The 12,872-nt window shown below is 53.8% G+C and overlaps 1 protein-coding gene across 4 annotated transcripts in view; it reads left to right on the top strand.

Moving 5' to 3' along the window:
- CAMK2A (calcium/calmodulin dependent protein kinase II alpha) overlaps window positions 1-12,872 on the top strand; it is a 59,421-nt gene that overhangs the window by 4,640 nt on the left and 41,909 nt on the right. For all 4 annotated transcript variants that reach the window (XM_077769008.1, XM_077769009.1, XM_077769010.1 and 1 more), the window contains exon 2: window positions 10,585-10,679. In XM_077769008.1, the coding sequence (XP_077625134.1) occupies window positions 10,585-10,679 (95 nt within the window). The remainder of the gene's footprint in view (window positions 1-10,584; window positions 10,680-12,872) is intronic.

Genomic DNA, 12,872 nt, shown 5'->3' on the forward strand with positions numbered 1-12,872 from the left:
ATTTATAACCCAGATGGTGGAACCAACACCCAGAGAGAAATAGCCATAGGGAGAGGCAGTGGCAAAGCCAAGGTAGGGGACCAGACCAGGTGCAGGGGCCAAAAGCCAAGGCTGGGAAGTTGGGGGAGGGCAGGTCTCCAAGGTAGGGGGTGACGGGCATAGGGAGAGGGACAGGCTTCCCCTCCTCCTCCTCCAAGCCATCCCAGCGGCAGGCGCGCACATGTTCTGGTGCATGCCGCAGGCCTCCACCCCCGCACTGCCACCCCCACACAGGCTGAGACACACTGACACTCCACTGAGCCTCCCGCCTGCCCGCCTGCCTCCCTGCACAAGCACACAGTGACACTGCTGCCGGCACCCCTGCAGTCTGGGGGCCCAGCCCTCTATGGGGGGTGAGGGCAGAGCCTTGGAATGCAATGCCTGCATCCTGTTATGTGCGCGCACACACGCACACACGCACACACGCACACCGGCTCCAACAGGGCATCCGGCCCATGTCTACCTCCCAGTGTAGGGAGAGCGAGATGATGCTGGCTGGACTTCTGGGCTCCCCCCGCCCTGCCCTCCCCTCTTTTCATGCAGGCCCTTGGCCCCGGTCTACTTTCTCCTGTGTGCATGTTGCCCACGTTGCATTCTGAGCTTCTCTGGGGCACAGTAGGAAGTCCGCCCCCTGGCCAGGCTGGCACAGCCCCCAGAGGCCCAGCCCAGGCCCTCCAGGCCCTCTTGGGGCATGGGTGGCCCCAAGGCATCAGATGGGCCCCACGGGACTTTCTTTGCTGGAGCAGGCTGAGGGCCTTGGGGTCACATAAAAGGAGAGACTCTTGCATCCACGCGACAAGTATTTCCGGAGCACGTACTCTGCTCTCGGCCCTGGGCAGAGCCCAGCAGGCAGCACATGCAAGACTTCTGTAGTCTCTGCCCCCTTGGGGCTCACGGCCTCGTGGGAAGTGGACGTTAATTAAATCATTTCAGAAGTTATTATTTAAATGCACCTAAGAGCACACACATGGAGCTATGAGGCGCAGACAGACCTCAACTAGTCGGGGTAAGGAAGGTATCGGGGAGGTTCCACTGAGGAGGCGGTGCTGGGGAGACCGGAGTTTGAATCAGACTGGATCAGAGGAAAGAGGATGGAAGAGTGTTCCTCAGAGTGGGAACAGCACAGTCAATGGCTCTGAACGAGCGTGTCAGGCGTGGGGAGGTTGAGGGCCCTGCTCTTCTCAGGCCTGCTCAGCCTGCACCCAACTTTTGGATGCCTAGGGCCTAGAAGGAATTCTCAAAACCTCTAGATACCCTAGAAGGGGCCGTGCAGGGCGGTGAAGTTTTGGAAGCCAAATCAAATGAGAGAGGACTGAGGAACCGGAGGACTTGAGCAGGAAGGAGAGGCCCCTCGGAGTAGAGGAGTGTCCTCTCCTCTCATCTTGGGAGGAATGTCGTGGGTCCCCAGAACCCTAAGCAGGCTCCCCGAAGTGGCCCTGGAGGGCAGAGCAGAGCCAAATGTGTAGAGGAGCATGGGTGTGGGGTTCAGGTCAGCGGAGACAGGACTTCCGAACGATCAGAACCGCTCCTCTCCCAGCAAGATGGACGCAGCCTCAGGAGGTTGGGAATATTCTGGCAGCAGAGTCGCGCGCGTTCACAGCCCTCTCTCGTCCCCTTGCCTCCATCTCCCTCCTGCCCTCGCTGGCGGGATGCTGCAAGCATGGCGTGGGAGGTAGTTTAGTGGCCAGAAGAGACTCAGTCCCACTCAGAACACTGGAGTGAGGAGTGCTCCTTTGTCTCACGGATGGGGAACTAAGGCCCAGAGAGGCCCAGGGCTTTGCCTGAGGTCACACAGCCAATGCATGACACAGAAGAATGGGCACTCCAGCCTCTTTCCTGTCTGGTGCGTGGCTCTAGTGTCTCTTTGAACTTCTAGAAGGCTTCAGGGTGGATGGAGCATGGGAAGGAAGCAGGCCCTCAGCATCCTCCCGCTTCTGTCTGCTTGGGCCCTCTCTCCCAGGTCTGTGAAAATCGTTCTATTTCCCTTTTTGTAACCCATTCAAGAAAACCCATGCACAGCTGACACAAGGAATATGTTGGGACTTCTGTTGATTCAATGTTCCCTGTGGCAAACAGAATCTTCTGGTCCCCAGACCTTCTGTGTCCCCCACAAGACTTCTGCTGGGTTGGCATGGGGCAGGCCTGTGGAGTGTGGGACAGCTCGAAGACACGCAGTCCCTGGCCGTGGGCGGCTGCAGCCCGGGGTGGGAGGAGGGAGATGTAAGGATTCAGGAATATGCTCCTAGAATTTTCTGGCTGTAAAATGCTAGAGTTTGTGGGGTTCTGGGCAGAGCTGCTGTAGCGAACTGGGGAGAAGAGAGAGCAAACCAAACAAAGGGGGCCCCTAGCCCACACAGTCCCTATCTCCTCTGATCTATTTGCCACGCAGAGACCTACACAGCTGTGTTTTGTCTGTTATTTTAAAAGGGCCTCGCCACTTAAAAAGAAAACAAGGACAAGAAAGAGAAAGCGGGTTTAAACATGATCAACAGTTGATTTTACCGATAGGCAAACTGAGGCCCAAAAAGGTGAAGGGATTTGCTTAAAGCACTCGAAGGTGGGTATTATGGAAACAGGCTAGCCCTTTTGTTTCTCAACAAATCTGACCCCTGCTTTTTAACTATTCTGGAAACCTGGGAGCCCTCAGAGAATCTCATATGACCCACAGGCACTTTCCGAGAAAAAGGCGTACTTACTACCATCCACCTAATGGGTGTATTATGTCTCACAGATCCCTGTGCCCTAAAGCCCACCTGTGGACCCCGGGTGAGGGCCGCCTCTGAGCTGAGAGTGTGGGGTATTGGAGAGAGCAATGGACAGTGAGTCGGGAGTCTTAGTTTCTAGGGCTTGACCTTAGTTTCTACATCTGTGGAATGGGGAAAAGGTTGACATCAGTGGGACGATGTTACTGGGCGTACCAGCTCCAGATGCCGTCATGTGTGGCCCACAGCCTGGCCCCTCCGCCCACCAGCCTTTCCCCCCGAGGCATTCCAGCTCCATCTACCCTGACATCCATACCCCCAGGCCTTACGCTCTGCTGAGTGATCATATCGGCTAACCTGGGCAGTGAGTTATCACCACGAGGTTCCGGATGCTGGTCCTCTCACAGATGACAGTTCCTGTTGACCAGGACCTTTCTGTAATCACCCCAGCTCATCTCAGAGAGGGGGAATGCTTAGGGATCCTTTTCGAGGAGACTGGACTTTTATTACAAGTTGCCTGTCACATAGCATCCAAGAAAGATGATGAGTAGCTAGGAACTTGGGACCAGGATTCCGGAGAGAGGAGGGGCTATATGGAAGCAGATTTCAACCTTGCATGATGGTCGGTGGCTTTTACCATCTTGCAGGTGTCGGGGGGAGGTCCCAGAATCCTTCGTGAAGCTGATGGAAGACACGCATCCTCTGGCCAGACTAATACACAGACACAGAATCATTTTGTCTAAATTTTAGGTCTGCCCAGACCCTCCCCAAAGATGCCAGCTAATGTCCTGGTGGAGGGGCTGGAGGGAGGGGGTAAAGAGGACAGTGGGGAGAGAACAGGGAGTAATGATCGGGCGGGGGGAGGTGAGGAGGGGCGGGCACTGGCAGCGAGGCCGGGTGCCAGGGAGAGTGCAGCCACCTAGGAACAAAAAGGGCAGGTGGGCAAACAGATGCCGCCTGGTGTGGGACAGGCAAGGCGCATCAGGCCCGCTGGGGCTGCAGGGGCGGGGGGGAGGGGCAGTGCGTGGGTGGGGCTGACAGAGCTTTTTCCAGGGAGCCCGGGGGTGGGCACCAGATTGTGGTGGGTTCATGGAGTGTGGGAGGTGGAAAGAGGAGGCAGCGGATGTCGGACACTTGTTCTGAAAGTTTGGCAGCAGAGAGGGAGGAAGGAAATGGCCCCAAGCTGTTGGGTCGAGAGAGAAGTTCTTGGTTTTTATTTTAAAAATTTGGGGGGAGCAGGATGGTTATTTTTCCAGAATATGGGAGATCCATGTGTGTTTGAGCAAGCAGCCAGTGAAGAGAAGACCCTAATGTTTGTCAGCACCCCTGACAGTCAGACCCCTTAAGGAGTCCAGAATTGGGGGGAGAGGGCCAAGGTTCTGTGACTATGCCGTCTCCAGAAGGTTCCCAGAAAGTGTCTTCTGTCTGCTGAGACCAGCAGGCATGCCCTGGGCTCTGGGAAGCCTGGGGTAAAGGTGGGGAGGTTTGCTTTAGAGGAAGTTGGTGGTAAGCGGTCGTGGGCTGCGGGAACATTTCCCCACCCCTGTGTAGGAGAGACTTCTCCCAAATGGCCCAGGAAGAAGTGTGGCTGCAGGTCCTTGTCCCCAGCTTTCAAATGGGGAAACCAAGACCCAGAGGACAAGCAAGCTGGTAGCCAGGCTGGGCGAGGACCCAGGTCTCTCCAGCCCTCCTCGAATGGTCCCCCCATGCTCACCTGGCTTCAACGTCAGCGTTTGGGGCTGTTTCAGGCCAGAGAGAGTGGTGAGCCCCCTGCGGGCTGACAGCCAGGAACTCCTAGGACACGGAGCCGCCAGGCAGCCAGAAAGCAATTTCCCAGTGTGAGTCTTGCTTTTCACGGCCCATTAGCACGTTCCCACATTCTCAGCCATGCTGGACCCACTCTCCCCGTGCCCTCTCCATCTGTCTATTGGAAGCAGGGCCCAGCCTCCCTGCCTGCCTGTCCCTCCGCCCCACCCCACAGGGGCAGGCTGCTCTGCCCTGGGGAGCAGCCCTTCCCCTCCTCCCTGCGGCCCCCACAACCTCCTCTCTGGCTTCTTCCTTCTCCGAGCTTGGCAAACAGGGTCCATTTTGTTTCTGACGAAGCCAGCTGTTCTCATCACTTCGTCGATAATGATGCCTATAAAAGGCGATGTTTCTTGAGCATTTACTAGACTCCAGGGACTGTGCTAAAGCCATTGCATACCTTATTATCTCATTGAATCCTTGAAACGACTGCACAGGGCGAGTACTATTCCTAGCTACACTTTACAGGGGAGGAGACAGGCTTACTGAGGTTACGTGGCTTGCTCGTAAGGTGGCTGCACCACGATTTGAACTCTGGTCTGGTTCAGGAATGCCTGTTCTTCTAGAACTTTGCTATCCAATATGGTGGCCATTAGCCACGTCTGGCTGTTCAAATGACATAAAATTAAAAATCCAGTTCTTTTGTCTTACTAGCCACATTGCAAGTGCTCTGTGACCATGTGAAATTAGTGGCTGCCACGGTGGATGACACGGAATATTTCCACCATCAGAGAACATTCTGTTGGACAGCGCTGGTATAGAATATTAAAGGTGGAAAGGGCTCTGTACTATTTAGCCTCATCCACAGCCCACCCCCCGTGTTGGAGATGAAGAAAGTGAGAACTGTATTGTGGTAGACCCCTCCCTGACCACGTTCTGTGACCTGCTTGCTCACATGGATGCACATTTCATACTCAGGGTGATGCTGGTGTGCTTGTCACACCCAGAGCCTCATGGAGTCACATCCATGGGTCACCGACCGGGCTGCTGACACACAGCTGTGGGCGGACATGCCCCCCTCGGCCCCTTTGCACCCAGAAACACCTTCGCAGATGCTTCCAGGACCTGTCCGTGGACACTCACACTGGGTCCTCACACACAGGCTTTGTCCCTTCCCTTCAGGACCCCTGGTCCCTCCCTTCCACCCTGAGGTTCCCATCTTGGCCACCTCCTCTCTCTGCCCTGTCCTGTTTCCAAGCTCCTGCCCATCCACCTGCTAGCCACCTGCTTCACTAAGGGCCGTAGGAGAACTGGGCTGGCTTTTCTGTTATTTGCCAAGGCTGCTGGGCTGTGGCCACTTGCTCACGCAGGACAAGAATGCAGAAATAGGCGTGTTTAAAGCAGAAGATACAAAAGAGAGGAGGTGAGTCTCATTTTTGCTACTGATTCTCCTCTGCCCCTCATCTTCCTGACCCCCAGCACCATGGCAAGCAGGGATGAACCTTCCCACTTATGGGTGGGAGACCTGAGGCTGTGTAGGTAGAAAGAGGGGCTCCCTGGAGCGGGGCCCTTTCCTCCCCCCCTCACCCCATTTGATGCTCTCTGTGCCTGGCCCAGCGATTTGCACATGTGATCTCACTTAATCTCTCCAACAAATCCAGGAGGTAGATGCTATTATGGTCCCTATTTTATAGGAGGAAACACAGTTCAGTATCAAGTTCAGTGTCACAGTTGGGGGTGAGTCACGATCAGACCACAGAGCTTTGTGAGCCCAGAGGCCCCGCTCTTAGGGGTCACACTTTCCCGCTTTTGGTGGAATCAGAACAAGTGCAGGTGACCCGCATTCTCTTCAAAGACCCACTATGCCTGTTCACCTGAAGCCTCAGTTTCCCCATCTGTTAAACGGGGATGATCGTTCCAACTTCACTGTGCTGCTGTGGTCAAGGAGGAGCTTAGTGGCTCACATGCATTTGAAAGGAGGATGCCTTCCGGGTACGTGGGAGGCTGGTGCCCTATGGATCAGTAGCTCTGAACTGGTTTTGATAAACTCCTCCCTCTGAGCAGCTGCTAAAAGCTATGCATCCTTGCCCCAGAAAAAAATGCACATACCTACTTTCAGAGGCCCAGGATGTCCTTCAGAGGCTACATGGGCCCTGTAGCAGCCCTCCCCACGTTAGAACCTAGTGGACCCAGAGTTAGAAGCTGAGACTTACGCAAAAGCTTGGCACTGTGTCTCAGGATGGGAGTTTAGCAAATGGGCCTTCGATTGTTTTCTGGATGTGGCTCTTAGGTTCTCAGCTCCGAAGGCAGAGCCCTGGTTCATGGGCCCATCAAGCCACCCTGCACAAAGGTGCATGTGCCATCTTCTTCAGGGCTGAGGTCCAGGGTCAGGGTATCTCGTAGGATGCCCGCAGAAGGCAGGCAGGACAGCCCGGTTGGCTGGGCAACAATGGGAAACAATGCCCTGAACCCATGTGTGAAATGAAAATACACCTCCCCTGGGCCTCTGCCCTGAGGTTCTGAGTTGGTAGCTCTGGATGGGTAGCTCTGGCGTATATATTTTAAAAATATCCCCAGAGGATTCTGGAATAGCCACTTTGATAACCACTGGTCTAAGGTCTTTACTTGGAATGGGATTTTATACTTAGTTGTTTCTACTTCTTAGAATTTGTTTCTTCGGTGGAGAAATTATATCCACCCTTCTTTCCCTGCCTTCCTCCCACTACCCCTCCATCCCTCGATCCCACTGTAATTGAACTCCAGGCTCCAGACCAAACAAGGGCTAGATGCCGGTGAGTGAGACACGACTCGGTCCCTGAGCTCAGGAGCTTACAGCCTCTCTCCTTCCCTACCCCTGCTCTCCCTGAGGCCCTCCAACCTTTCCCAGAGGGAGCACCTTAAACACTGTGTCCCTTGGGGCCTTTGAGAGTCTTGGCCTCCAGCTGGTCAGGGACCTGAAGGTCTTTGGGTCCATCCCCCTGTCTGTCTGTCGTCTCTTTGAGAGATGAGCTGTGCCCTACCTCTTCAGATGCCTGTTTCCATTCCTAACACCCTTGATGGAAAATCCTCTTCCCTGTCTCATTTGGGTCCCTCTCACTGTGAATTCAATCCACCTCCTGTTTCTGCAAGTAACATTTATGGAGGCCCTATTGGTAACAGACATTGGGTTCCCCGGGGAACAGGCACGTGGAGAAGAAAGTGAAAGTCCTGGCCCTCAGGAACTTACAGTCAGGTGGGAGGGACCAACAGGAGGAGCAACCAGCCGTGAACTTGGACTAGATGGGGAGGAGTGGAGTGCTCTGGGAGCACGGACCAGGAGGCCCATAATAGGGAGGCTTCACCGGGAAGGACGCCCAGGTCTCGCTGCTTTCTTGGGTGTGTGGCGGGGAGGAGGACAGCATGGTGCACACCTCAGGGAAGGTCCAGGAATTCTGGGTCTTCTAGGGCTTTCCTAGAGGTCACATTTCCTGGTCTCCAGCCCCCTCCTGGCTCTTTCTTCCTCATCCCCGCCCAGTCTTCCCCCTTCTCGGTTCATGCCGCCCAGACATGAAACCGGTGACACCGCGCCCAGGGCATATGCAGAGAGGGCGTCTGTGCCAGCCTCTCGGGCTTGGACCTGCGCATACACGGAGGATAGGGCATCGCGGTCTGGAGGATGTGGCCATGTCGGGAACCTGGGTGTGGCAGGCTCCCTTGGTGAGGGAGAGCAAATGCCAGAGTTCCAGCCCCGGCCCTGCCTACAGCTGGCTGTGTGAGCCTTCTACACTGAGCTCCCAGAGTCCTGAGCTCCACTCCTGGCTTAAGGGATCTGAATCTGCATTTCAATAAGACACCTGGTGATTCACATACACTTTAAAACTGGGATGGGCACCTGGGTGGCTCAGTCTGTTGAGGGTTGAGCTTTGGACTCTTGATTTCAGCTCGGTCTGGATCCCAGGGGCTGGGATCAAATCTTGTGTTGGGCTCCACACTGAGCGTGGTGTCTGCTTAACATTCTCTCTCTCTCTCTCTCTCTCTCTCTCTTTCTGTCTCCCTCTGCCCCTCACCTGCTGGTGCATGGTCTCTCTCTTTTTCTGTCAAAAATAACATAATATAACATAACATAACATAACATAACATAACATAACATAACATAACATAACATAAAATAGGGGAAACCTGCCCACAGACTTGCTTCTTGCCATTAGTCTGTGGTTAGGGTGGTAACGTGGTCCCATGGTCAGTGTCCGGCTCCGTAGGGGCAGGGAAGGTTTGTCCTCTGGTATAAGGTATAAGGGAGTATAAGGGAGTTGGTATAAGGGAGTTGGACCAGATGACCTTTGTGGAGGCTGGGGGGTATGACATAGTTTTTAGATATGAGATCTAACCCTCAAACTAGTTATGTTTGGCCAGATACTATCTTAAAAACATTTTTTTAAGAACAAGGTACCAATCTTTAAAAATTGGGAAATTTCACATAAATATCCAGACTTCTGGCTTTTATCAAAAAATTGAATAATCTGGGAAATGGCCACACTCCACATGGCAGGAATCAATGTCCCCATGCAAGTGCTGAAACTCATCCCTTGCTCCAAATTTTTTCTGAACCGCTGATACTTTGAGGATCAAGTAAAGGCCTCTTAAAACATGTGCAAAGAGGCTCACCCTTAATCAATATGAGAATTACAAATCAAGTCTACACTTAGTCGCCTTTTTCCAGCTATCTCGCTAGCAAAGACAAAAAACTTTGATGATACACTGTTGACAAGGGCAGAGGAAAACGGTCCCCTTGCATACTAGAGAAAATAAGTTGGTACAATCTCTGCGATGGAAAATCTTTCATTATCTATTGAAATTACCAATAACAAAGGGTAACCTTTGACTAAGTAACACAGTTTCTCAGCGTTTATCCACAGACAGCTGCACACACGAGAAACGTAATTCTAAGGCACACATATAAGTTTAGTCATTGCAATAGTGTTTGTAATATGGTTTGAACTAACCTAATTGCCCATTGATAGGGGACTGCTAAGTAAATTATAGGACAGACATATGAATAAATAATGAGGAGCTCTTTATGTTACTATTGTTTTTTGTGTTTTTTAAAGATTTTTCAAATGCTTGTTTATTTTTGAGAGAGAGAGCCAGAGAGCACAGGGTAGGGGCAGAGAGAGAAGGAGAGACAGAATCCCAAGCAGGCTCCACACTCAGCACAGAGCCCGACATGGGGCTTGAACCTACGAACTGTGAGATCTTGCCTTGAGCTGAGATCAAGAGTCAGATGCTTAACCAACTAAGCCACCCAAGTGCCCCTCTTTATGTTATAATTTGGAAGGAGTATCTCCAAAATATTTACTAAAAACAAGTAGGGTGCAGGGGCGCCTGGGTGGCTCAGTCAGTTAAGTGCCCAGCTCTTAGTTTCTGCTTGGGTCATGATCCTACAGTTTATAGGTTGGAGGCCTGGGTCAGGCTCTGCACGGACAGCACGGAGCCTGCTTGGATTCTCTCTCTCCCTCTCTTTCTCTCTCTCTGCTCCTCTGCTCACTCTCTCCCACTTTCTTTCTCAAAATAAATAAATAAACTTAAAAAAAAAAAGGAGGGTGGAGAACAGTGTGCAAGTTCCACTACCCTTTGTGTGGGGGAGCGTATTTGTGCACAGCTGCTCAAGAACCTGGTGACACTGGCTGTCCCTGGGGATGGGACCTCGGAGGCTGGGGTTCAGGGGTGGGAGGGAGTCTTTTTATCTTTCGAACGTTGAACCTTGTTGATGTGTTACCTACTCAAGGACTAGAACACTAAAATCTTTCAGCGACCTGGATGCTATGATCCCAACACTACATGATTCTAATGTTTTACAACTAGGGGAGTCCAACTTATTACAGTTCCAGAAGGTTCATCTCTGGCGAGGCCAGGGTCCTGAGAATCTACTTCCCATGGTCCTCCCGGGTCTCCAGCCCTGCCCTGTCCCCGAGTCAGGCCACAGCTGTCCCAGAGAGCTCCTGCAGCCCTGCAGCAGGTCTCTCTAGCCAGCAGGGTGCAGACACATGGACTTCTGTCTATCCTAGTGATGCGACCGTCCCTGGGCCCTTCCTTACCCCTTCTGCCTTCTCTGTCCTTCCAGAGGAGCCTTCTCAGTGGTGCGCAGGTGTGTGAAGGTGCTGGCTGGCCAGGAGTATGCTGCTAAGATCATCAACACCAAGAAGCTATCGGCCAGAGGTAGGTGGCAGATCTGTGCCTCACCGCCCTCTGGGGCTGTTCTTCTCTCTACCCCTGGGGTTAGAGCCAGGGTCCAGGTCTGTCCCCCGGGATGACGGCGCAGGAGGGAACTGCTTTCTCCTGTGGGTGTTATAACAGACCCCTCCATTTTCCTTCTTTCGGGGACCGAGGCTGGAGGCCACAGCCTCTCTGACAGGCCAGGCTCTCTGCCTCCCACCCAGGTGAAGGCAAAGGTGCCAGATAGGACTTCCTTTCCCTGTTCTCCTGCCACTTGCTTCCTCTCTCATCTGCAGACCTCTGCACCCGCCATTCCTTCTGCTGGGATGCCCCCACCTGGCTCCTAACAAGCCTGGCCCTTTCTAAACCTTCAGGTCGCAGCTCAATGTCCCATCCTTTGAGAGGCTTCCCCGGCCCCTAGATCTGAGAGGGCCTCCTGTATTTTATGTTATTACTGTTTACCTTTGTGGCTTTACCCCAACCTGGATTCATCCCACTTACTGGCTTGGTCCCTTATTTAACATCCATCTTCCCTCTTGACTCTAAGCAACAAGAGGGTGGGGATAGGTCTCATCCCTGCTATCCCCAATACCAAGGATAGCACCCAGCACCTAGGATAGCACCCAGCACCTAGGATAGCACCCAGCACCTAGGATAGCAGCCAGCACATCCCAGTGCTCTACCAGAGGCCAGCGAGCGCCAGGTACATTCTGCCTCAGCCCCACAAGTCCACTTTCTTATCCCTAAATATTCCCAAGAACACTGGCTCCCCAAACTGTCCTCACCTGGAATGCCCGGAGAGCTTCAACACCTCCAGGTACCTGGCTCCTCCTACCCACCGAGGTTGTGACTAATCCGGGTGAGGTGTGACCTGGGTTTGGAAGAAATCCCCAGATGATTCCCGTTTGGAAATGGTCCTGGACGTGTGGCATCAGCATCACCGGGAGATTATTAGAAAGGTTTCCTGTTTCTAGACGTAAGGAATCAGGGTGTGCATTTTAACAAGGTGCATCGGGGATCCGTGCGGACATTGGACTTGGAAAGCCTGCCCAGAGCGTTGCTTCTTGCCCTTAGCCTGTGGTTGAGTGGGAATGGCAGTAACCGTGGTCAGCGTGCTGGGGAAGGTCATCTTCCAAACTCAGATTCCTGCTCTGAATGGCGTCTATCTGGCTTGGGGGCCTCCTGGAGGGGTGGAGAGGGGAAGGGAGTTCTGTTGAGTGAGGCAGGTGCGGGTGCGGCACGGGGGATGTTGAGTGAGGGTCTGGCTTCGTGTCCAGGGGTTTGCCTGGCATAGGTGGCAGCTGCGTCTGGGCCGGAGCCCAGCAGGTGTGGGGCTCACGGAGGCTGATACAGGATGTTCATACTGCCCCCCGCGGGCCTCCCAGCAGGCCCCGTGTTCCGCTGCATGTTGCCGCCTTTCATCTCTCTGGCTCAGCGTTCCTGGGATCCCAGTACCTTCTCCCAGCCACTGAACTCCCCCGTAGGCAGCCAGTGTCCTGCCGGGAGGAGAGGCTGGCTGTGTGAGGGGTGGTTTTCCGAGGGCCCCTGGGGTGGCCAAGACGGCACACATTCAGGGTAAAGCTGGTGTGGAAGGGCGGCACCTGTGGGAGGTCGGGAGCCAGAGCCAGGGGCAGGGAGGCAGGGCAGGTAGGAAGGCTGCAGGGGTGCTGGGATTTGCCTTGCGTGCTGTGTGACCAGTGGCAGTCTGGCACCCTCTCTGTGCTTTATGTCTCTAGGGATCAAAGGAGATGTCCCAATTCCTGAGATACAGTAGGGGCAAGATTAGGGCCACACTTGGCGGGGGGCCAGATTGAGGGAGGGTCAGGAAGCAATGTCTTCCCTTGATGCTGGGGCTCTTGGGCAGTCTCTCTCTCTCTCCCTCTTTCTCTCTCTCTTTCTATCTCTCTCTCTCTCTCTCTCTCTCTCACACACACACACACACAGACACACACACGCACACACTCTGACAGGAAGAGACAGATGTTTATGAGGGAGAATGGAAAGGGCATTGCCTCTTTTCCGAACAGTAGGACTGAGCATTCCTTGGGCAGTGTAGACTCTGGGCCACACCGGGAGGAAACTGCCAAGTCCCCTGTCTTTCTTTGGCAATGTGTTTAGGCTCTGACATCCTTAGAGGAAGGTGGCCCAGGCCTAGGTGAGCGAGGAGGGTGGGAGTGGGGAGGTTCTCAGGGGAAC

Source organism: Crocuta crocuta, unplaced genomic scaffold (genome assembly GCF_008692635.1).
Source record: "Crocuta crocuta isolate KB4526 unplaced genomic scaffold, BGI_CrCroc_1.0 scaffold340, whole genome shotgun sequence".
NCBI classification, from domain to species: domain Eukaryota; kingdom Metazoa; phylum Chordata; class Mammalia; order Carnivora; family Hyaenidae; genus Crocuta; species Crocuta crocuta.